The following is a 25,664-nucleotide window of genomic DNA, read 5'->3' on the forward strand; positions in this document are numbered from 1 at the left end:
ATGACCAGAAACTGCAACAACAACAAAAAATCAGTGGTTGTTCTACTGAAGTCAAACTTCAATTTATGAAATTAACTAGCTAGCTAGATAACAAACTATCAGGATAGCCAGCGACCTATCCCTGTTCCCCCAAGCTAACATTATAAGCAGCTAGCTAGCTTCATATGGCTAGTGTAGCTTGACCGCGTCTGACCATCATCAACCAAATACAAAAACTGTCTTATAAATTAGGGGTATTTCAGATGACACCTAGCTATATAGATGTTGTTTTGCTATGTTTTTTTGTGGGAGAACATTGTTTGGATCCATCAGCTAGCTAGCTTTTTTTCTGATCATCACTGTCCCAGAGCTTGGGTCTGCCTCCTGCGGTAGGTGTGCGAGACAACTTCACCAGCATCATAGCATAGGTCTCGGTGAATCACAGTGACATTATATATCAGTGACTGTAATCAATGTGTAATATCTACATTCAAAATGTATGAATGTGTTACATTATTATGCAATGTACAGTCATACTCAGATCCTGATTGGTCTACAAGCTTATTTGACACTTATATATTTTTTTTTACATGCAAAGACCCAACCCCTGCATTGTGGTACGTTTTCCATGATTGCGTTCTGACCCCAGTGCAGCTCAGTGTAAACAAGCATAACAGTAGGGTCGGAAACTGCTGTCAAACTAGCTAATTTTATGCTGAAGAGGAGAATGGAACATATCGCGAGCGAGCCTGCTGTGTGTGTGCTGTGCAGCAGTATAGCTAGCTAGCTAGCTAAGCAGCCAGCGTGGGAGTCTAATCAGAAGACAGGTATCCAACTGTGAAGCTCGCTATATGTAGCCTGCCAGCCACTAGTGTAGTTAAATATTTTAATGAATCTTTTTAACCTTATCTTGCGAGGGGATATGATAACTAGCTAAGCTAAGGTCTATGAAGAAGCACATCCACATCTTGGGTTTGGGCTGGTTCCCAGCAAAGACTATCCTCCATCTGCTGAATGTGTCAACTAGCTAGTTACTTGTTTTGCTACCTTATGACTTCCATCAGCACGTCAGTGGTTGCTGCTTGTCAACTTTGATCAGCTGAAAATAAATATCTAGTTCATGCAGATGTTCGCTTCTTGTCAAACTAGTTGATTCGGTTTGCTCTTGCCATCCCCAGAATCATCCGAGTGCAGAAGATTAAGGAGCCGTGTCAACACTTCTGTTCAGGATCTTTCAGTTATCCTGATCACTTTATGCAGTGAGTGGAGGGGAATAATCGCATCGCCCGACCATGCTCACATTTAAAAAAGGAAGAGCTGCCTCGTGATTTTACCACCCTCAAGCGAGAGAGCGAGGGAGAAATCATCATCAACCACAGAGCGAGAGGAGAGATCATCATCAACCACAGAGCGAGAGGAGAGATCATCATCAACCACAGAGCGAGAGATCATCAGTCACTCACGGAAACGACGCTGAGGACTCGTCACGGCAGACAGGGACAGAGAGACGTCCATTCCCCTTCCCAGTTAGCTAGCTTCTCAAACCTCCTCGCTTCCTTCCAACGTCCCCCCGGTACTACCCGAGTTGGGCAACCGTAATCACGCGCCTCCGCCTGGACTGACAACCCCAGAGGAAGAAGGCGAGAGGCACGGCTCCCTCGGGTCCCCACGCTTCGTGGAGAGAATCGCTGAAATGAGATGAGGCTCAGAAATGGAACGGTGGCGACTGCGATAATTTTCTTCACGTCGTTTCTCAGTCTGTCTTGGTACACATCCTGGCAAAATGGCAAAGGTAAGTAAGCAAACTCGATTGTCAGCAGCTATGGTGTGCTACCGCTCGATTTCTGTCATTCAATCATTTACAGTTGGCTAGCCAGCTAACGGTTTTGACAGCTATTTGCAATGACTGGTTGATGGACAGCAAGCTAACCGCTAGGAACACATTTTCTAACTATATAGCTAGCTATGCCATTTAGCAGACTATTACATATGGGTTGTCCTGGGAATCGGTCCCACTACCCTGGCGTTACATTCGCCATGCTCTACCAACGGAGCTATGAAGGACTTAATGCAGTGACAGACAGACACTCTAAATATGAGTTGTGTTGTTGGCTGGTTATGAAGCTTAATCTTCAAACCTGGACGTTAGGATACTGACACAGACGGCTACATAGAAGGGTTATATATGGCAACCAGCCCTACACTGTCACAGTTGGACATGGCTTTCCGTAAGAATCATATCATCCGGATGTCTGATGATAGCAGGTATCGAAGCCAGATACAGTAAAGCTATGCAAATCCACAGCTGTTGAGTTTTTCATGCAACCCAACCAACTAGCGAGCCGAGTACAAGATCGATCCTCTTGCTCGTGTATTTTGACAGTAAATCGACAGTCAATAATTCCCCAGTTCGACCCGTCGATTTATCGATTAGAATAACATTTACACACACTTGTGTACTAAAAATGTAGTCCTAGTTTGTTGATAAGAAACCAACTGGATTTTCTTTTTCATCCTGTTTCTTTCTTCAATCTTTTCGCATTGAACTATATTTGGTGCTAAGTGAAATTTTCTAAAAGGATGCTTCATTTATACATCCTGTCAGACATCTGGCTCCTATCTGTGGTTTGTTATTTGCAGAGTGTAAATAATTGTGGCCTTTAGATCAATTCTAAGCCAAGGCTTGTGATTAGGCTGTTTATTTTACCTTTATTTAACTAGGCAAATCAGTTAACAAATTCTTATTTACATTGACGACCTACCGGGAAACAGTGGGTTAACTTCCTTGTTCAGGGGCAGAACAACATATTTTTTTTTACCTTGTCAGCTCAGGGATTCTATCCAGCAACCTCAGGGATTCCATCCAGCAACCTTTCGGTTACTCGCTGGCCCAACGCTCTAACCACTGGGCTGCATGGTGCAACTAAAGGCTATTGATGATTTGAGAAAGTAGCACTAAAAGCTTGCGCTCTGTGTTCCTTGCCTGGTGGCGAGATATTCTGTGTAGCCGAAGGGAATACCACTCAGTTATGACAATAGAAAAAATACCCCATTACTTGGTTATTGAAAATCCAATACAAATTCAGTAATTGTAGGCTAACTGTAGCGCTGTCCATTTCGTTGCGTTAGACTTTGAAACAACATCTACAACAACCATGTTTTACACTGTTTCAACCTGCTGTTGAACTTTCTTCAAATTGATCATCACAGTGAGGTGAGTTTTAAAAATATGATAGGTATACTGTTATGATGATAAGTGTTTTGATGTGATTTTCTATTGTATTTCCATTGATGTCAGTGGTTAGACCAGGGGTGGGAAACTCCAGTCCTCAGGGGCCTGAGTGTTTTTATTTTTTTCTCCATCCTTAGCAAACACAGCTGATTAATCAAATTGTATTCTAAACTGAAGATCATGACTAGGTGATTATTGGAGTCAGGTGTGTTAGCTGGGGCAAAACTGTGACACCAATCAGGCCCCCTGAGGACTGGAATTGCCCACCCCTGGGTTAGAGGGACAATAGAACCCTGAGGACCAGGCCATTAGGACCTGATTTGTGTTAGCAAGTTGGGTACTACAAAGGCATGTCCAGAGTGCATAAAAGGAGATTACCGTGACTCAACGGTCACGTGGAATTTGACTGCAGTCAATATGACCACCAGTCAATATGGCCACCACAACAGCCCTAGTATTAATTACAGTAATTTACCGTTCAAAATCTTGGAGTGGAAACATTTGCAGAGTTCACGACCTGCTACATTTGTGAGAAACAAGTTTTCGTTTATTTCATAACCATAATTTACGAGATATGTAAAAAAAAAAATATAATAATAATAATATTGTTGGAGTGCTCCATGTGAGCAATGAGCATGTGTCTGGTTTCTCTGTCCTGATAATGTTTAGGGAGCGTGCACACCCGAGCATGTGTCTGGTTTCTCTGTCCTGATAATGTTGAGGGAGCGTGCACACCCGAGCATGTCTGGTTTCTCTGTCCTGATAATGTTGAGGGAGCGTGCACACCCGAGCATGTCTGGTTTCTCTGTCCTGATAATGTTGAGGGAGCGTGTGCGCCCGAGCATGTCTGTTTTCTCTGTCCTGATAATGTTGAGGGAGCGTGTATTGTCAGCGTGCTGGAGAGGTTCCAACCAACTCAATGCACCATAGTACACATGTCAATCAGGAGCTTTCTCTGGGCAGACTCAGCAGTGTTCTTATACGGCTATACACAGACATGTTATTTGCATGATTTAGCATAATTAATGAATCATTACCATTTTGTTTAATTCATGTGACTGACCAATACTGGTTCGTAACATGTGACAGACCAAAACCTCACGAGGCTTCTCCTCTCTAAGCTGAGACCTTGAAACTGAAATATCTTTCTTGTTCTCAAAACAACATCTGGGCGTACTGCCAAATTGCAGCTACTGATAGGTGATTTGTACAGTCAGCCACTTGCATGAACACAGAAATTAGTTATAAGCACAAACATACAAATTCCCATTACATCGCCAATGAATCACGGTGTATCAATGTGTCCATAAGGCAGAGGCTGGTGATCTCACATTAGTTGACTTTCAACTTTTAGGTTTTTATCATTTTAATTCAGATTGTTATGATTAACCACGTGACAATGCTTTTGAGAAACTAAAACATTATTATTGAAATTAAACTGTTCCACGAAAATACTCATATTAAAATCAACTGTAACTCAGACAGTAGAAATGGTAGGATAAATTATAAGCTTCTCCAAACTTAACTCACAAGCCGCCTATTTAATTGCCTCTACGTGTCCAATGTTGGAATAAGCCTATAGGCTACTTTGAAGTAAGGTAAGACCTGCCTCATAACATGAAATAAAACATTCAAGGTTTCATACATTTTTAAGTATATTTTCAGAATGAGTACAGCCTCCAGCTCACATTGTAAAGTTGTAGGTGACGCGCTGATAGCCTGTTGCATGCACTTGAATGGTGAATGAGAGGCTTGCTTCAATTACCAGTTGAGAAATAAAAATAGTAGCTCCTTTTAATCTTGCACCAAAACTGTTTTTAATAGGAGATTGCATTTAGAATTGTTGTGCAATAAATTGGCTTCTAAAAGCACGTTTTACTTCAGCAGCAACCTGCTGTGGAGCTACAGGATAAATCCAGCTCAAAATAGGCTCTGTAAGCTGTGCGCTTGTGTATTAATTGTGTTGGATAAATAAAATACATGACTGCTGGAAATACACAGATGAGAATTTTAATTCCACAAAATTATGCAAATGTTCCTATAGACCGGTAAGCATGACGGTCAAATGTTTTTCCTTTGACTGGTATTTCCATCAATTAATAAAAAGCCTTGTTTTGCCAAAACTCTAACCCTAACCCTAACGGAAACCCTGCCACACACATACTGAAATCAGAAATCCTCACAAATTAAAAGAACGAAAAGAGAACGAGAGACACCCAGGAATAGGCCTCGATCATGCACTGCATGATATAACATGTCTGTCATCGTTAATTCCTAAAACTGGAGGAAGGATTGTGAAACTCTAATGTATTTGTCACATGTTTCGTAAACAACAGATTTGGACTAAAAGTGAAATGCTTACTTACAGGCCCTTCCCAACAATGCAGAGAGAAATAAATTAGAGAAATAATAGAAAAGTAAAACGCTTGATAATAGATGCACAATGAGCAATGATAACTTGGCTTTCGGAAAGTATTCATACCCCTTGACCTTTTCCACATTTTGCTACAGCCTTATTCTATAATTGATTAAATAGTTTTTGGGTGTAAACTGTTGTATGCCAAGCAGTTGCCATTCCAAGCGGTGATGCAGCTAGTCGAGATGCTCTCAATGGTAGAGCTGTAGAACTGACTGAGGATCTGAGGGCCCCATTCCAAATCTTTTCAGCCTCCTGAGGGGGAAGAGGCGTTGTTGTGGCCTCTTCATGACTGTGTTGGTGTGTTTGGACTATGATAGATCCTTAGTAATGTGGACACCTAGGAACTTGAAGCGCTCAACCCGCTCCACTACAGCCCTGTCTATGTGAATGGGGGCATGCTCAGCCCTCTGTTTCCTGTAGTCCATGATCAACTCCTTTGTCTTGCTGATATTGAGGGAGAGGTTATCCTGGCACCACACTGCCAGGTCTCTGACCTCCTCAATATAGGCTGTCTCATCGTTGTCAGTTATCATGCCTACCACATTCGTGTGGTCGGGAAACTTAATGATGGTGTTGGAGTCGTGTGCAGATCGCAGTCGTGGGTGAACAGGGAGTACAGGAGGGTCAGCGTGGCGGATGTGTTGTTGCCTACCCTCACCACCTGGGGGGTCTCGTCAAGAAGTTCAGGATACAGTTTCAGATGGAAGTGTTCAGTCCCAGTGTCCTTAGTGATGAGCTTTGAGGGCACACGATGTTGAACCCTGAGCTGAAGTCAATGAACAGCATTCTCATATACAGTGGGGCAAAAAAGTATTTAGTCAGCCACCAATTGTTCAAGTTCTCCCACTTAAAAAGATGAGAGAGGCCTGTCATTTTCATCATAGGTACACTTCAACTATGACAGACAAAATTAGAAAAAAAAATATCCAGAAAATAACATTAGGATTTTTAATGAATTTATTTGCAAATTATGGTGGAATATAAGTATTTGGTCACCTACAAACAAGCAAGATTTCTGGCTCTCACAGACCTGTAGCTTCTTCTATAAGAGGCTCCTCTGTCCTCCACTCATTACCTGAATTAATGGCACCTGTTTGAACTTGTTATCAGTATAAAATACACCTGTCCACAACCTCTTTAAACAGTCACACTCCAAACTCCACTATGGCCAAGACCAAAGAGCTGTCAAAGGACACCAGAAACAAAATTGTAGACCTGCACCAGGCTGGGAAGACTGAATCTGCAATAGGTAAGCAGCTTGGTTTGAAGAAATCAACTGTGAGAGCAATTATTAGGAAATGGAAGACATACAAGACCACTGATAATCTCCCTCGATCTGGGGCTCCACGCAAGATCTCACCCCGTGAGATCAAAATGATCACAAGAATGGTGAGCAAAAATCCCAGAACCACACGGGGGGACCTAGTGAATGACCTGCAGAGAGCTGGGACCAAAGTAACAAAGCCTACTATCAGTAACACACTACGCCGCCAGGGACTCAAATCCTGCAGTGCCAGACGTGTCCCCCTGCTTAAGCCAGTACATGTCCAGGCCCGTCTGAAGTTTGCTAGAGAGCATTTGGATGATCCAGTGGAAGATTGGGAGAATGTCATATGGTCAGATGAAACCAAAATAGAATCTTTTGGTAAAAACTCAACTTGTTGTGTTTGGAGGATAATGAATGCTGAGTTGCATCCAAAGAACACCATACCTACTGTGAAGCATGGGGGTGGAAACATCATGCTTTGGGGCTGTTTTTCTGCAAGGGACCAGGACGACTGATCTGTGTAAAGGAAAGAATGAATGGTGCCATGTATAGTGAGATGTTGAGTGAAAACCTCCTTCCATCAGCAAGGGCATTGAAGATGAAACGTGGCTGGGTCTTCCAGCATGACAATGATCCCAAACACACCGCCCGGGCAACGAAGGAGTGGCTTCGTAAGAAGCATTTCAAGGTCCTGGAGTGGCCTAGCCAGTCTCCAGATCTCAACCCCATAGAAAATCTTTGGAGGGAGTTGAAAGTCTGTGTTGCCCAGCAACAGCCCCAAAACATCACTGCTCTAGAGGAGATCTGCATGGAGGAATGGGCCAAAATACCAGCAACAGTGTGTGAAAACCTTGTGAAGACTTACAGAAAACGTTTGACCTCTGTCATTGCCAACAAAGGGTATATAACAACATATTGAGAGAAACTTTTGTTATTGACCAAATACTTATTGTCCACCATAATTTGCAAATAAATTCATTAAAAATCCTACAATGTGATTTTTCTGGATTTTTTTTTCTCATTTTGTCTGTCATAGTTGAAGTGTACCTAAGATTACAATTACAGGCCTCTCATCTTTTTAAGTGGGAGAACTTGCACAATTGGTGGCTGACTAAATACTTTTTTGCCCCACTGTAGGTGTTCCTTTTGTCCAGGTGGGAAAGGGCAGTGTGGAGTGCAATAGAGATTGCATCATCTATGGATCTGTTGGGACAGTATGCAATTGGAGTGGGTCCAGGGTGTCTGGGATAATGGTTTTGATGTGAGTGCTATGGGGAGATTAATTTAATAATTTAGACATGTTACTTTGGCATTCTTGGGCACAGGGACTATGGTGGTCTGCTTGAAACATGTAGGTATTACAGACTGGGTCAGGGAGAGGTTGAAAATGTCAGTGAAGACGCTTGCCAGCTGGTCAACGCATGCTCTTGAGTACACACCCTGGTAATATGTCTGGTTCTGCGGCCTTGTGAATGTTTTCCTGTTTAAAGGTCTTACTCACATCAGCACGGAGAGCGTGATCATGCAGTCGTCCGGAACAGCTGGTCTTCTCATGCATGGTTTAGTGTTGCCTGCCTCGAAGCGAGCATAAAAGGCTCTCAGTTCATCTGGTAGGCTTGTGTCATTGGGCAGCTCGTGGCTGGGCTTCCCTTTAATCTGTCATAGTTGGCAAGCCCTGCCACAGCCGACGAGCGTCAGAGCCGGTGTAGTTGAGTCGGTCTTAGTCCTGTGTTGTCGCTTTGCTTGTTCATTGGTTTGTCGGATGGCGTAGCATGATTTATTATAAGCGTTCGGGTTAGTGTCCCCCTCCTTGAAAGCAGCAGCTCTAGCCTTTAGCCTGATGTGGATGTTGCCTGTAATCCATGGCTTCTGGTTAGGATATGTACGGTCACTTTGGGTACAACGTCATCGATGCATTTATTAAGGAAGCCGGTGACTGATGTGGTAAACTGCTCATTGTCATCGGATGAATCACGGAACATATTCCAGTCTGTGCTAGCAAAACATTACTTTAGCATAGCGTCCGCTTCATCGGACCACTTCTGTATTGAGCTCGTCACTAGTACTTCCTGTTTCGAGTGTTTGCATGTAAGCAGGAATCAGCAGGATAGTTTTATGGTCAGATTTGCCAAATGGAACTGCATGCATTCTTCCTCCACTCAAGCACCCAGCCTTGTGCATGTGTGGTTTTAGTGTTGTTTACACCCAGCCTTGTGCATGTGTGGTTTTAGTGTTGTTTTACACCCAGCCTTGTGCATGTGTGGTTTTAGTGTTGTTTACACATAGCCTTGTGCATGTGTGGTTGTAGTGTTGTTTACACACAGCCTTGTGCATGTGTGGTTTTATTGTTCTGTTTGTGTCTGCGTTAGGAGGAGTAGCACAGACAGACGGACGGACACCTTCCCAAATGTCATCCAGGGCGAGTTACAGAGCAGCGTAGTGTGGCACAATACTTTGTATTCATAGACACTCATTGGCTGCTCCCCCTGGACCAACCGTCAGTCAGACTCCATAGCTAAGCAGAGTTGTGCTGGCTATGGATAAGTGTCTCTTGTGTTTCTCACATTCAGACCAGTGTGCTGTCTGGGCACGATAGCCAAGTGTTGTTTAGCCTCCCGGACACCGGGATGTTACTGATCTTGTCTCTCCCTGGTATAAATTAGGTTAGATAAACACTGATTGGCTGTACCATAGCTTGCGTCTCTCCCTGGTATACATTAGATTAGATAAACACTGATTAAGCCTAAAGAGCTTGTTTTACAATTCATCACTTCCTCTCACAACCAATCCCCTGTCTTTGTGTCTCTATATCCCTCTTTCTGTTGTACCGTCTTTCTCACTTTCTTCTTTCTTTCCCTAGTCTTGCCCTCTTCTGCTTGTCTTTCTCGTCATCTCTCTCGGGGTCTCTGATCGTCATCTCTCTCGGGGTCTCTGATCGTCATCTCTCTCGGGGTCTCTGGTCGTCATCTCTCTCGGGGTCTCTGGTCGTCATCTCTCTTGGGGTCTCTGGTCGTCATCTCTCTCGGGGTCTCTGGTCGTCATCTCTCTCGGGGTCTCTGATCGTCATCTCTCTCGGGGTCTCTGGTCGTCATCTCTCTCGGTCTCTGGTCGTCATCTCTCTCGGGGTCTCTGGTCGTCATCTCTCTCAGGGTCTCTGGTAGTCATCGCTCTCGGGGTCTCTGATCGTCATCGCTCTCGGGGTCTCTGATCGTCATCGCTCTCGGTCTCTGATCGTCATCTCTCTCGGGGTCTCTGATCGTCATCTCTCTCGGGGTCTCTGATCGTCATCTCTCTCGGGGTCTCTGATCGTCATCTCTCTCGGTGTCTCTGATCGTCATCTCTCTCTGGGTCTCTGGTCGTCATCTCTCTCGGGGTCTGCGATCGTCATCTCTCTCGGGGTCTGCGATCGTCATCTCTCTCGGGGTCTGTGATCGTCATCTCTCTCGGGGTCTCTGATCGTCATCTCTCTCGGGGTCTCTGGTCGTCATCTCTCTCTGGGTCTCTGATCGTCATCGCTCTCTGGGTCTCTGATCGTCATCTCTCTCTGGGTCTGCGGTCGTCATCTCTCTCGGGGTCTGCGATCGTCATCTCTCTCGGGGTCTGTGATCGTCATCTCTCTCGGGGTCTGTGATCGTCATCTCTCTCGGGGTCTCTGGTCGTCATCTCTCTCGGGGTCTCTGGTCGTCATCTCTCTCGGGGTCTGTGATCGTCATCTCTCTCGGGGTCTGTGATCGTCATCTCTCTCGGGGTCTCTGATCGTCATCTCTCTCGGGGTCTCTGATCGTCATCTCTCTCGGGGTCTCTGGTCGTCATCTCTCTCGGGGGTCTGTGATCGTCATCTCTCTCGGGGTCTCTGATCGTCATCTCTCTCGGGGTCTCTGATCGTCATCTCTCTCGGGGTCTCTGATAGTCATCTCTCTCGGGGTCTCTGATGGTCATCTCTCTCGGGGTCTCTGATCATCATCTCTCTCGGGGTCTCTGATCGTCATCGCTCTCTCGGGGTCTCTGATCGTCATCGCTCTCTCGGGGTCTCTGATAGTCATCTCTCTCGGGGTCTCTGATCGTCATCTCTCTCGGGGTCTCTGATAGTCATCTCTCTCGGGGTCTCTGGTCGTCATCTCTCTCGGGGTCTCTGATCGTCATCTCTCTCGGGGTCTCTGATAGTCATCTCTCTCGGGGTCTCTGGTCGTCATCTCTCTCGGGGTCTCTGGTCGTCATCTCTCTCGGGGTCTCTGGTCGTCATCTCTCTCGGGGTCTCTGATCGTCATCTCTCTCGGGGTCTGTGATCGTCATCTCTCTCGGTCTGTCATCTCTCTCGGGGTCTCTGATCGTCATCTCTCTCGGGGTCTCTGATCGTCATCTCTCTCGGGGTCTGTGATCGTCATCTCTCTCGGGGTCTGTGATCGTCATCTCTCTCGGTCTGTCATCTCTCTCGGGGTCTCTGATCGTCATCTCTCTCGGAGTCTCTGATCGTCATCTCTCTCGGTGTCTCTGATCGTCATCTCTCTCTGGGTCTCTGGTCGTCATCTCTCTCGGGGTCTGCGATCGTCATCTCTCTCGGGGTCTGCGATCGTCATCTCTCTCGGGGTCTGTGATCGTCATCTCTCTCGGGGTCTCTGATCGTCATCTCTCTCGGGGTCTCTGGTCGTCATCTCTCTCTGGGTCTCTGATCGTCATCTCTCTCTGGGTCTCTGATCGTCATCTCTCTCTGGGTCTGCGGTCGTCATCTCTCTCGGGGTCTGCGATCGTCATCTCTCTCGGGGTCTGCGATCGTCATCTCTCTCGGGGTCTGTGATCGTCATCTCTCTCGGGGTCTGTGATCGTCATCTCTCTCGGGGTCTCTGGTCGTCATCTCTCTCGGGGTCTCTGGTCGTCATCTCTCTCGGGGTCTGTGGTCGTCATCTCTCTCGGGGTCTGTGATCGTCATCTCTCTCGGGGTCTCTGATCGTCATCTCTCTCGGGGTCTCTGATCGTCATCTCTCTCGGGGTCTCTGGTCGTCATCTCTCTCGGGGGTCTGTGATCGTCATCTCTCTCGGGGTCTCTGATCGTCATCTCTCTCGGGGTCTCTGATCGTCATCTCTCTCGGGGTCTCTGATAGTCATCTCTCTCGGGGTCTCTGATCGTCATCTCTCTCGGGGTCTCTGGTCGTCATCTCTCTCTGGGTCTCTGATCGTCATCTCTCTCTGGGTCTCTGATCGTCATCTCTCTCTGGGTCTGCGGTCGTCATCTCTCTCGGGGTCTGCGATCGTCATCTCTCTCGGGGTCTGTGATCGTCATCTCTCTCGGGGTCTCTGATCGTCATCTCTCTCGGGGTCTCTGGTCGTCATCTCTCTCGGGGTCTCTGGTCGTCATCTCTCTCGGGGTCTGTGATCGTCATCTCTCTCGGGGTCTGTGATCGTCATCTCTCTCGGGGTCTCTGATCGTCATCTCTCTCGGGGTCTCTGATCGTCATCTCTCTCGGGGTCTCTGGTCGTCATCTCTCTCGGGGGTCTGTGATCGTCATCTCTCTCGGGGTCTCTGATCGTCATCTCTCTCGGGGTCTCTGATCGTCATCTCTCTCGGGGTCTCTGATAGTCATCTCTCTCGGGGTCTCTGATGGTCATCTCTCTCGGGGTCTCTGATCATCATCTCTCTCGGGGTCTCTGATCGTCATCGCTCTCTCGGGGTCTCTGATCGTCATCGCTCTCTCGGGGTCTCTGATAGTCATCTCTCTCGGGGTCTCTGATCGTCATCTCTCTCGGGGTCTCTGATAGTCATCTCTCTCGGGGTCTCTGGTCGTCATCTCTCTCGGGGTCTCTGATCGTCATCTCTCTCGGGGTCTCTGATAGTCATCTCTCTCGGGGTCTCTGGTCGTCATCTCTCTCGGGGTCTCTGGTCGTCATCTCTCTCGGGGTCTCTGATCGTCATCTCTCTCGGGGTCTCTGATCGTCATCTCTCTCGGGGTCTGTGATCGTCATCTCTCTCGGGGTCTGTGATCGTCATCTCTCTCGGTCTGTCATCTCTCTCGGGGTCTCTGATCGTCATCTCTCTCGGGGTCTCTGATCGTCATCTCTCTCGGGGTCTGTGATCGTCATCTCTCTCGGGGTCTGTGATCGTCATCTCTCTCGGTCTGTCATCTCTCTCGGGGTCTCTGATCGTCATCTCTCTCGGAGTCTCTGATCGTCATCTCTCTCGGGGTCTCTGATAGTCATCTCTCGGGGTCTCTGGTCGTCATCTCTCTCGGGGTCTCTGGTCGTCATCTCTCTCGGGGTCTCTGATCGTCATCTCTCTCGGGGTCTCTGATCGTCATCTCTCTCGGGGTCTCTGATCGTCATCTCTCTCGGGGTCTGTGATCGTCATCTCTCTCGGTCTGTCATCTCTCTCGGGGTCTCTGATCGTCATCTCTCTCGGGGTCTCTGATCGTCATCTCTCTCGGGGTCTGTGATCGTCATCTCTCTCGGGGTCTGTGATCGTCATCTCTCTCGGTCTGTCATCTCTCTCGGGGTCTCTGATCGTCATCTCTCTCGGGGTCTCTGATCGTCATCTCTCTCGGGGTCTCTGATAGTCATCTCTCGGGGTCTCTGGTCGTCATCTCTCTCGGGGTCTCTGGTCGTCATCTCTCTCGGGGTCTCTGATCGTCATCTCTCTCGGGGTCTGTGATCGTCATCTCTCTCGGGGTCTGTGATCGTCATCTCTCTCGGTCTGTCATCTCTCTCGGGGTCTCTGATCGTCATCTCTCTCGGGGTCCCTGATCGCCATCTCTCTCGGGGTCTCTGATCGTCATCTCTCTCGGTCTGTCATCTCTCTCGGGGTCTCTGGTCGTCATCGCTCTCTCGGGGTCTCTGATCGTCATCTCTCTCGGGGTCCCTGATCGTCATCTCTCTCGGGGTCTCTGATCGTCATCTCTCTCGGGGTCTCTGATCGTCATCTCTCTCGGGGTCTCTGATAGTCATCTCTCTCGGGGTCTCTGATGGTCATCTCTCTCGGGGTCTCTGATCGTCATCTCTCTCGGGGTCTGTGATCGTCATCTCTCTCGGGGTCTCTGATCGTCATCTCTCTCGGTCTGTCATCTCTCTCGGGGTCTCTGGTCGTCATCGCTCTCTCGGGTCTCTGATCGTCATCTCTCTCGGGTCCCTGATCGTCATCTCTCTCGGGGTCTCTGATCGTCATCTCTCTCGGGGTCTCTGATCGTCATCTCTCTCGGGGTCTCTGATAGTCATCTCTCTCGGGGTCTCTGATGGTCATCTCTCTCGGGGTCTCTGATCATCATCTCTCTCGGGGTCTGTGATCGTCATCTCTCTCGGGGTCTCTGATCGTCATCGCTCTCTCGGGGTCTCTGATCGTCATCTCTCTCGGGGTCTCTGATCGTCATCTCTCTCGGGACTGTGATCGCCATCTCTCTCGGGGTCTCTGATCGCCATCTCTCTCGGGGTCTCTGATCGTCATCGCTCTCTCGGGGTCTCTGATCGTCATCCCTCTCGGGGTCTCTGATCGTCATCTCTCTCGGGGTCTCTGATCGTCATCTCTCTCGGGGTCTCTGATCGTCATCTCTCTCGGTCTGTCATCTCTCTCGGGGTCTCTGGTCGTCATCTCTCTCGGGGTCTGTGATCGTCATCTCTCTCGGGGTCTCTGATCGTCATCTCTCTCGGCGTCTCTGATCGTCATCTCAAGTCATCTCTCTCCTCTTTATCCAGTGTATTTCATCGTCCCCCCTCTCTTTCACCCTTGGTCCTACTTTCTTTAATTCTCATTTCCGTATGGGTGTTTAGTCTGCTTAGCCTCAGGCAGTGAGTCACTCTGAAAGTGAAGTATTTGAAAGCTCAGTGTTAGTGGGCATGCAGAGAACACTGTGAGAATGGTGTGGATAGGCCTAGATGCTAACTGTGTCTGTCTCTGTGGCTTTAGACCTATGTATCTTGGATTGTGTAAGGTGGCTCTGCATTTAAGAGACTTGAGTGTGTTTGTGTGTAACAGTCGATTTTGTGTGTGTCATAATTGCGAAACAGTTGTTTTCGCATTATTGAATAATCCAACAAATCAATTTATTGCCATTCCCATCTCGTCACATGACTCTGAATAAGGGCTCTGAGAATCCGCTTTCTAAATGGTCAAGCAGCCTACTGAATGAGATCTCGGAATGTAGGGCAGCAAGATCTCCGACTGAAGTTTACTCCCCAGCGGTGTGCTACTCTCTATTGACGAGACCTTGCTAATGGAGGTCAGTGCAGAACCTATGGAACAACAACTGCTCAATGGGAACAGAAGTCTAAGTGCCGATATCTGTGGAGGAGTGGGCTGCTTTCAGTAAACAGTGTAATGGAAGGAGACATTACTATTAGGCTAATCAGCACAGTTGAGGTTAAAAAGGTTCAAAGTTCAGATAAGTTCAAATAAATCCCTCCCTCCAGTTCTACCTCCTCTCCTCTCCTCTAACACTTCCTTCCATTTTCTCTCTTTCCGTCCGTGGGCATGTTTCTCCTCTCAGCTCTGGTCTGTCGTTCCTTTGTCAGTTCATTGCAAACACAATGGTCCCAAAATAGCTGGAGAAAGGTGTTATTATGACAAACGAATGCTACTGACTCTGAAGATAACGGAGGGGAATTCTGATGCCCGTAGAGAGAGGGAGACAGAATGAGTGGGATGGAGATGGGAAAAGCCTGTATATATCTCTTTTGTGGTCTTTGTGTTGCGATGTGCTGTGTGTGTGTTGCTATGGGTTGTGTGGTGATATTTTCTGACGCTGAGAGATAGGGACTCTCTCAGCCAGATGCTTCTAATGGGGCCAAAGGGAGAGAAAGACAGAGCGAGGCGAAGCCAAGGGCCCAGATTATAGAAGGGAGGGAGAGGAGCCGAGGGGGGAAGAGGTGGAGGGAGAGAGTGCTGACAAAACCCTTCGCCCGGAAACTCTGGTGAAGTGTTTGTGCCCTGCTCTTCAGGATAAGGGTACACAGTACGTACACACACAGCACACACACACACACAGTACACAGTACGTGCAGACACACAGTACACAGTACGTACACACACAGCACACACACACACACAGTACACAGTACGTGCAGACACACAGTACACAGTACGTACACACAGCACACACACACACACAGTACACAGTATGTGCACACACAGTACGTACACACACACAGTATACAGTACACAGCACGTACACACACACAGTACACAGCACGTACACACACACAGTACACAGCACGTACACACACAGTACACACACACAGTACACAGCACGTACACACACACAGTACACAGCACGTACACACACAGTACACAGCACGTACACACACACAGTACACAGCACGTACACACACACAGTACACAGCACGTACACACACACAGTACACAGCACGTACACACACACAATACACAGTACGCACACACACACAGTACACAGCACGTACACACACACAGTACACAGCATGTACACACACATACAATACACAGTACGTACACACACACGAGGGCTGTGACGATCATGGCATTTTGGATGACTGTAATTGGCCAGCTAAATGATCGCAGTCACCGCAATAACCGTTCGAATAGCATTTAAAAATATATATTATATGTGTGTGTGTGTGTGTGTGTTAAATCTGTTATGGCAGTAATTCCATGTTGTCCATCCATACTCGTGGGTTATACAGTAACTCCATGTTGTCCATCCATACTCGTGGGTTATACAGTAACTCCATGTTGTCCATCCATACTCGTGGGTTATACAGTAACTCCATGTTGTTCATCCATACTCGTGGGTTATACAGTAACTCCATGTTGTCCATCCATACTCGTGGGTTATACAGTAACTCCATGTTGTTCATCCATACTCGTGGGTTATACAGTAACTCCATGTTGTCCATCCATACTCGTGGGTTATACAGTAACTCCATGTTGCCCATCCATACTCGTGGGTTATACAGTAACTCCATGTTGTCCATCCATACTCGTGGGTTATACAGTAACTCCATGTTGTTCATCCATACTCGGGGGTTATACAGTAACTCCATGTTGTCCATCCATACTCGGGGGTTATACAGTAACTCCATGTTGTTCATCCATACTCGTGGGTTATACAGTAACTCCATGTTGTCCATCCATACTCGTGGGTTATACAGTAACTCCATGTTGTTCATCCATACTCGTGGGTTATACAGTAACTCCATGTTGTCCATCCATACTCGGGGGTTATACAGTAACTCCATGTTGTCCATCCATACTCGTGGGTTATACAGTAACTCCATGTTGTTCATCCATACTCGTGGGTTATACAGTAACTCCATGTTGTCCATCCATACTCGTGGGTTATACAGTAACTCCATGTTGGTTATACAGTAACTCCATGTTGTCCATCCATACTCGGGGTTATACAGTAACTCCATGTTGTCCATCCATACTCGTGGGTTATACAGTAACTCCATGTTGTCCATCCATACTCGTGGGTTATACAGTAACTCCATGTTGTCCATCCATACTCGTGGGTTATACAGTAACTCCATGTTGTCCATCCCTACTCGTGGGTTATACAGTAACTCCATGTTGTCCATCCATACTCGTGGGTTATACAGTAATTCCATGTTGTCCATCCATACTCGTGGGTTATACAGTAACTCCATGTTGTTCATCCATACTCGTGGGTTATACAGTAATTCCATGTTGTTCATCCATACTCGTGGGTTATACAGTAACTCCATGTTGTTCATCCATACTCGTGGGTTATACAGTAACTCTATGTTGTCCATCCATACTCGTGGGTTATACAGTAACTAACTCCATGTTGTCCATCACTACTCGTGGGTTATACAGTAACTCCATGTTGTCCATCCATACTCGTGGGTTATACAGTAACTCCATGTTGTCCATCCCTACTCGTGGGTTATACAGTAACTCTTATGTTGTCCATCCATACTCGTGGGTTATACAGTAATTGTGGCAGGCCTAACACACACACTCTAGCCCAGATGTTGGTCTACCTCATAATGAACAGGAACAGGCTTCTACAGTCTGTCCTCCATTAAGTCAGTTAACTAATGGGACACTTTCTCCTTCCTCCTCCCAGGCTGAGTGTCTTCGTCTGCTGCACACTACTTCTCATTCATCCCTTCTCCCGTTCTCATCCGCCCCCACATTCACAATCCTGACTAGGGAGGAAAACAGGACCATTGTCACACAGTCTTATGGTTGTTCTTGTCCGCTATGGACCACACATACCATTCACACACAACTGATTTTCTTTAAGGCTGTTGCTTGACTGAAATGTCGACATGGTTCCTACTGCTGTCGCTCTGCCAAACTTCAGTGTCCTGTCTGTCTGTCTGTCTGTCTGTCTGTCTGTCTGTCTGTCGCTCTGCCAAACTTCAGTGTCCTGTCTGTCTGTCTGTCTGTCTGTCTGTCTCTGCCAAACTTCAGTGTCCTGTCTGTCTGTCTGTCTGTCTGTCTGTCTGTCTGTCTGTCTGTCTGCTCTGCCAAACTTCAGTGTCCTGTCTGTCTGTCAAACTTCAGTGTCCTGTCTGTCTGTCTGTTTGTCTGTCTGTCTGTGTGTCTGTCTGTCGCTCTGCCAAACTTCAGTGTCCTGTCTGTCTGTCAAACTTCAGTGTCCTGTCTGTCTGTCTGTTTGTCTGTCTGTCTGTGTGTCTGTCTGTCGCTCTGCCAAACTTCAGTGTCTGTCTGTCTGTCTGTGTCTGTCTGTTCTTGCAATGTTAGAATTATGGACCTGCCTTGACCAGGGCGGTGGCAGTCATGAAATGTTGTCATCTGGTTATTGTCATGCAGATGACTGCTGGTCTTCTGACCGTTAATGAATAGAAACACATTTAGCATCTCCATGCCTCCATCATACAAGCTGGTGCCTTTGGAACTTCTACATAAAAAACTTTCTAATAAATGTAACATAAACCATCACAATAAATCCAATATTTATTTCCGGCAGGTCTAAAGAAACATGATGTGAAGAAAATGTATTTCAGAAGAACTGAATGTGAGTTGGCCTACTGTATGTTATCTGGCTATGCACCAGGCCATACACTGCATTTCAATCAGTCAGCAATAATCTACTGAATTCAGGGCTTGTGAAGTTATACCTAGGCTGAATAGAAGACTTCCACAACCATAAGACCCACTAATCATTTAATTATTTATCTAAATAGATTAACCTGCTTTTTTAATTTGCAATAATCAATGATCCTGCTTTCAAGTCTATGAAAATGACATTTTTTGTTACAAATTTATCTAGAACCATGCGTAATGCACATTCACTAATAATAGTTAACTTCTTGTAGCAGGTATTAGGCTATATAAAATTAACACCGGTCTCTTCAACAATCTCTCAAGCCCACGTTCTAGTGATTAGCCAGCTAATCTTAATATTTCAAGTTTAGCCAACTTGGCTCTATTTGCAAGATGACAAGGTTGAACAGTTGAGTTGTTATGAACATGCCCTTCTGTCTGTCTCCAACTGTTTGAAAAGCATGTTGGCCTGTCCACTTGGTTCAGAGTTTGAAATCAAGTGGCCCACCTTATTTCTCAGAATGACAACGAGTTGCCAATTCCTTATAACTATGTTTTATGCTTTTTGCACATTTCTAAAACGCAGACTAGACAGCTAGTCTTTGGTTAAAATGCTGCTAGTGGTACGCCAAAGCCGAGCCCGACAAACTGATTCTGTAAAATGCTCAATCTTCATTTATACTCTCGTTTTAGTAGTCTGCTCTGCGGTCATTTTGAGAGTTGAGACATAAAAAGGGTATTGTTAGACACGTTAACTTCTCTATTACAGTAAAATAATGTCTCAATGTGTTTTAGTGTCCATATGACCGATTCTGTTGGACCGAACCATGAATGCAAATAGCGAGTTGAAACCGCTTGTCAGAGAGGAACATGTGATCTCTCAACTTTGTTGGTGTGAGAGGCAGGGGGAGGGGATTTGTGTGTGTTTAAACCATAGAGCAAGAGGTGAAGTGAGAGGTTTCACTCTCATTTAAATCTGTCCAAAATAAGCCCAATGTGTTTCTATGGGTTTAATTTGGATCTAAGCTTGTCACCTGCCTTCCTGACTTTGGGACAACGACTCCCATTATTTGGGCGGAGACGTGCATCTCATCATTATACACAGATCTCTGGTGTAAATGGGAAGGTGCACAGAGGAGTGAAGGAGACTGGACCAAAGATACGACATGTACAAAAAGTGCTTTCATTTCTAAACGTTCACCCGGTATGGATGATAATACACTCAAATTAAAGCTGACAGTCTGCACTTTAACGTCATTGTCATTTATATCATTTCAAATCCAAAGTGCTGGAGAACAGAGTCACAAAAAAAAGTAACTTGTCCCAATAGTTACAGAAGGCACTGATATTGAACTTAGCTCAATAAAATATCAATATTTTTCCCATTTCAGAGCAAGTGTGCATTTGAAGTGGCATTTTGAGCGTAAAAGTGATCATTTGAAACAGGTCCTATATGCTAGATTTAGAGTTATTTGGCAGCTTTAGTTGTGAATGATACAAACCTTAGAATGTCTTAGAAATCAAAACATATCGGCTGCATGATGCGACTAAAGGATATTGATGATTTGAGAAAGTCACAAATAAAGCTGGCGCTCTGTTCCTTGCCTCAAGCTCCATACGCTGTTCTCTCATCAAGTGATCATATTTTCACTCATCAGATTATTCTCAATTTAATCTTGTCTTTACTAATATGTACAATTTGTTTTGATTTAGAATGGCCCGTTATGTGGGAATGGGCAGGAAACTGGGGCAGGAACTGGGGCAGGAACCGGGGCAGGAATAGGGGTAAAAAGACATGTCGTCCATATGCACTCTAATAGTGATTGGAGGCCACTTTCCTGCTGGTTTGTTTTTCAATCATGCTGGGTAGGTTACTGTGGTTATTTCACTCCATGCATCAACCACTGTTTGAGGACCATGCAGCCTCTTGCTGCATAACAGTTGATATTCCGCCCAAACTCTGTATGCCATGGGCTATCCAACTCTGTTCCTGCAGCTACCCAGTACTCTGTATGCCATGGGCTATCCAACCCTGTTCCTGCAGCTACCCAGTACTCTGTATGCCATGGGCTATCCAACTCTGTTCCTGCAGCTACCCAGTACTCTGTATGCCATGGGCTCTCCAACCCTGTTCCTGCAGCTACCCAGTACTCTGTATGCCATGGGCTCTCCAACTCTGTTCCTGCAGCTACCCAGTACTCTGTATGCCATGGGCTCTCCAACTCTGTTCCTGCAGCTACCCAGTACTCTGTATGCCATGGGCTATCCAACTCTGTTCCTGCAGCTACCCAGTACTCTGTATGCCATGGGCTCTCCAACCCTGTTCCTGCAGCTACCCAGTACTCTGTATGCCATGGGCTATGTTCCTGCAGCTGGGCTATCCAACCTGTTCCTGTTCCTGCAGCTACCCAGTACTCTGTATGCCATGGGCTATCCAACTCTGTTCCTGCAGCTACCCAGTACTCTGTATGCCATGGGCTATCCAACCCTGTTCCTGCAGCTACCCAGTACTCTGTATGCCATGGGCTATCCAACTCTGTTCCTGCAGCTACCCAGTACTCTGTATGCCATGGGCTCTCCAACCCTGTTCCTGCAGCTACCCAGTACTCTGTATGCCATGGGCTCTCCAACTCTGTTCCTGCAGCTACCCAGTACTCTGTATGCCATGGGCTATCCAACCCTGTTCCTGCAGCTACCCAGTACTCTGTATGCCATGGGCTATCCAACTCTGTTCCTGCAGCTACCCAGTACTCTGTATGCCATGGGCTATCCAACTCTGTTCCTGCAGCTACCCAGTACTCTGTATGCCATGGGCTCTCCAACCCTGTTCCTGCAGCTACCCAGTACTCTGTATGCCATGGGCTCTCCAACCCTGTTCCTGCAGCTACCCGGTACTCTGTATGCCATGGGCTCTCCAACCCTGTTCCTGCAGCTACCCAGTGAAACCAAGGGAAATCTGTTCAGGAACATCAGTAGTAACATGTTTTCACAACAAAACACATGTCATTCTCTGTGCGCTCGAGAAAGGAATGAAGGAGAGAGAGGAGAAGATTGAAACGCACGTCAGCCTATTAATTATGAAAATATTTTTTTTCCCTATTTACTAAGCCATTCAAAATAAAATACAAATGTACTATAATTGTAGGCTAATTGTAAACCGTCTTGCACAATCAGTGAAGCAACATCATCGTCTAGACCTATACGTTCTCTCCCAGACTCTTGTATAAAGAGTTTGGAGCGTCTAGGCATTCGGTAACCAGTCCATCCAGTATGCATAATAAAATAGCCTAGACTCTAAGGCGATTACTAAAATGTGTTAAATTTAAGCTAGACCAGGTATGCCCAAACTGGCCTACGGGGGACACGCAATGCCGTAGGGGGTACACCAAATAAAAAGTTGATTTCTCCCCCCCCCACATTTTCAAACAGTCCATTTTTATATTTGCAAACGGGGCTATATATTTAGGGGAGGTTTTTTTCTCTCTCGCCTGAGTAGCCTCGTTTCACTGCCAAAAATACAATTAAACCATCTAGTGTTCAGCGAAACAACAACACAATGTCAAATACAGGAAGCCTAGTCAAATAATTAACATCCAATCACATTAACCGTTACTCTCTCGCAGGAATTCCACTTCATATGTAGTTGTTGCTCATTCCGTTTGCTCGAAAATTGATAAATGGTTAAAAAAAAGTAAGGCCCATGGAGACACATACCAGCTCTACTGGTAGTCCTGCTACTACCAGCAGTACTACACCTGCACCTGTCGACGACACAAGTTGTTCTGCGTCCATGGAGACACATACCAGCTCTACTGGCAGTACTGCTACTACCAGCAGTACTACACCTGCACCTGTCGACGACACAAGTTGTTCTGCGTCCATGGAGACACATACCAGCTCTACTGGCAGTACTGCTACTACCAGCAGTACTACACCTGCACCTGTCGACGACACAAGTTGTTCTGCTTCCATGAGCACATCCAATGCTAGCATCAGTAATTCTACATTTGTTGTTAGCCCAGCTAGCATGGACACTGACAGTTGGGAATCTGATGCAGCCGAAGAGCTACTGCCCCCTTACCCGGGAAAACACAGAACAACAGACAGGGACCATCGAAGAGGCGCAAATATGATGAGAACTACATTGATTTGGGGTTCACTTATAGTCGTGTCTTTCCTCAGCCACAGTGTATTATATGTGCAAAAGTAATATCTCACAACTTGAGAAAACCTTCACTCTTGTGCAGACATTTAGAAACAAAACATGCCAATTTGGAAAATAAGCCACAGGAGTTTTTTGAGCGAGAATTACGACTACTTTCGATTAGTAAGACGTATAAAAAGCAACTGATACCATTAATAAGAAGGTACTAGAAGCATCTTATATGGTGAGCTACCGAGTGGCTAGGACAGGCAAGCCTCATACTATTGTGGAGGACTTCTCCCTGCTGCCGCAAATATGTCTGGGACAATGCTGAGGGAAAAGGCAAAAAAAACTATACAGACAATGTCTTCGTCAAACACGGTTTTACAACGCATCAGTGACATGGCAGGAGATGTTTTGAAACATTTACTGCTTCGCATATAAGCCAGTGAATTATGTGTGTTACAGCTGGATGAGTCAACAGACGTGGCAGGCCTGGCACAGCTCCTGGTATATGTCCTTTACGTTTATGGGGGGTCAATTAAGGAAGACATCCTCTTCCGCAAACCACTGGAAACCAGGACAACAGGAGAGGATATTTTTAAAGTACTGGACAGCTTTGTGACCTCAAATAGGGGTCAAGATGTGTTGGTATCACTACTGATGGCGCAAAAGCCATGACAGGGTGACATAGTGGAGTGGTAACACGTGTGCAAGCAGTTGCCCTCGACGCCACTTGGGTACACTGCAGCATCCACCGAGAGGCTCTTGCTGCCAAGGGAATGCCTGACAGCTTGAAAGACGTTTTGGACACTACAGTGAAAATGGTTAACTTTGTTAAAGCAAGGCCCCTGAACCCTCGTGTATTTTCTGCACTATGCAATGATATGGGCAGCGACCATGTAACGCTTTTACAACATACAGAAGTGCGCTGGTTATAAAGGGGCAAAGTATCGACACATTTTTTTTTAAAATTGAGTGACAAAATAAAGTTTTCACTTGTCTGACCGCTTGAATGATGACGAGTTTCTCACACGACTGGCCAATCTGGGTGAATGATCCTGAATGATCTGAATCTACGATTACAGGGACTCTCCGCAACTATATTCAATGTGTGGGACAACATTGAGGCTATGAATAAGAAGTTGGAGCTCTTTGCAACCGCGTACCTATGTGAGAGTGGATTCTCGGCCCTCACTAGCATGAAAACTAAATACAGGCACAGACTGTGTGTGGAAAATGATTTAAGACTGAGACTCTCTCCAATACAACCCAACATCGCAGAGTTATGTGGATCCTTTCAAGCACATCCTTCTCATTAACCTGTGGTGAGTTATTCACAATTTTCAATGAACAAATAAGGTTTTCTATGTAAGATGATTAAATAAAGAGCAACATGTATTGGTTATTATTTGTGCCCTGGTCCTATAAGAGCTCTTTGTCACTTCCCATGAGCCGGGTTGTGACAAAAACTCAGTCATTCTTATGTTTATTCAAAATATCGTATAGTGTGTGTGTGTGTGTGTGTGTGTGTGTGTGGCAGGCTTACAATGATGGCAAAAAAACAAACATTTGAGTGTGCGCTGACCCTGGTGCTAGAGGGGGTACAGCTGGAGGTTGAATGTTTGAAGGGGTACGGAACTGTAAACATTTTGGGAACCACTGGGCTAGACCAATCATGTACCAAAGACATCTTAAATCAGTTTTGTTTTATGTTTTTCTGCTGTGTGTAATATGAGGTAGGCTATGTATTGTATAACGGGACAATCATCATTTTAAGGAAAATGAATGACATTTTGGGCTTGGTCTTGTGTATAGGTTCATGCATTCTAATATGCATATGGTGTTTTGAGTGAATCACCTTAGAAAGCGCAACCCATTTTGTTGTGTTAGACTTTGAAACAACATCTACAATGACCATGTTTTCCACTCAACCTTTTGTTGAACTTCTTTCTTGAAATTGATCATCACAGTGAGGCAAAAAACTTCTTAAATTTTTTTTTTTAGAAGCACGGTACTGTTTTGATGATAAATGTTTGATGTGATTTTTGATTGCATTTGTATTACTGTCAGAGTGGTTAGAGGGACGATGGAGCCCTGAGTACCAGGCCATTAGCGACCTGACGGCCATTAGCGAGTTGGGTACTACCAACGCATGTTCGGAGTTTATAAAATGAGATTACAGTGACTGCGGCCATGACTCATGACTGCTGGTGTGGCAGTAATACAGTCACTACAACAGCCCTAGCCATGCCTCATAGGGTGGTGTCATTTCCTCTGTCATTCTCATCTGCTGGAGCATAAGTCTATTGGTCTGTGTAGCCTGTGTTTGTGGATGGAGAAAGAAGGGGTACAGTGCATTTGGAAAGTATTCAGACCCCTTGACTTTTTCCACATTTTGTTATGTTACAGCCTTCTTCTAAAATTGATTAAATTGTTTCCACCCCCTCAATCTACAGACAATACCCCATAATGACAAACAGCTTTTTAGAAAATGTTTCAAATGTATTAAAAATAGAAATAGCTTATTTACATAAGTATTCAGACCCTTTGATATGAGAGTCGAAGTTGAGCTGCGGTGCATGATGATTGGAGACAGGCGCAGGAATACGTAATAGCGGGGTTTATTTT

General features: G+C 45.9%; 1 protein-coding gene across 2 annotated transcripts in view; it reads left to right on the forward strand.

Annotated features, from left to right (window-relative positions):
* The first annotated feature begins 721 nt into the window (after window positions 1-721).
* LOC115113127 (alpha-1,3-mannosyl-glycoprotein 4-beta-N-acetylglucosaminyltransferase A-like) overlaps window positions 722-25,664 on the forward strand; it is an 85,318-nt gene continuing 60,375 nt past the window's right edge. The window contains exons 1-2 of one of the 2 annotated variants that reach the window (XM_029640417.2): window positions 722-806; window positions 1,158-1,771. In XM_029640417.2, coding sequence (XP_029496277.1) covers window positions 1,678-1,771 — 94 coding nt within the window. In that variant the 5' untranslated portion in view covers window positions 722-806; window positions 1,158-1,677. Of the gene's footprint in view, window positions 1,772-25,664 lie in introns of both variants that reach the window. The other variant, XM_029640408.2, reaches the window with a different exon arrangement.

Source organism: Oncorhynchus nerka, linkage group LG3, assembly GCF_034236695.1.
Source record: "Oncorhynchus nerka isolate Pitt River linkage group LG3, Oner_Uvic_2.0, whole genome shotgun sequence".
NCBI classification, from domain to species: Eukaryota; Metazoa; Chordata; class Actinopteri; order Salmoniformes; family Salmonidae; genus Oncorhynchus; species Oncorhynchus nerka.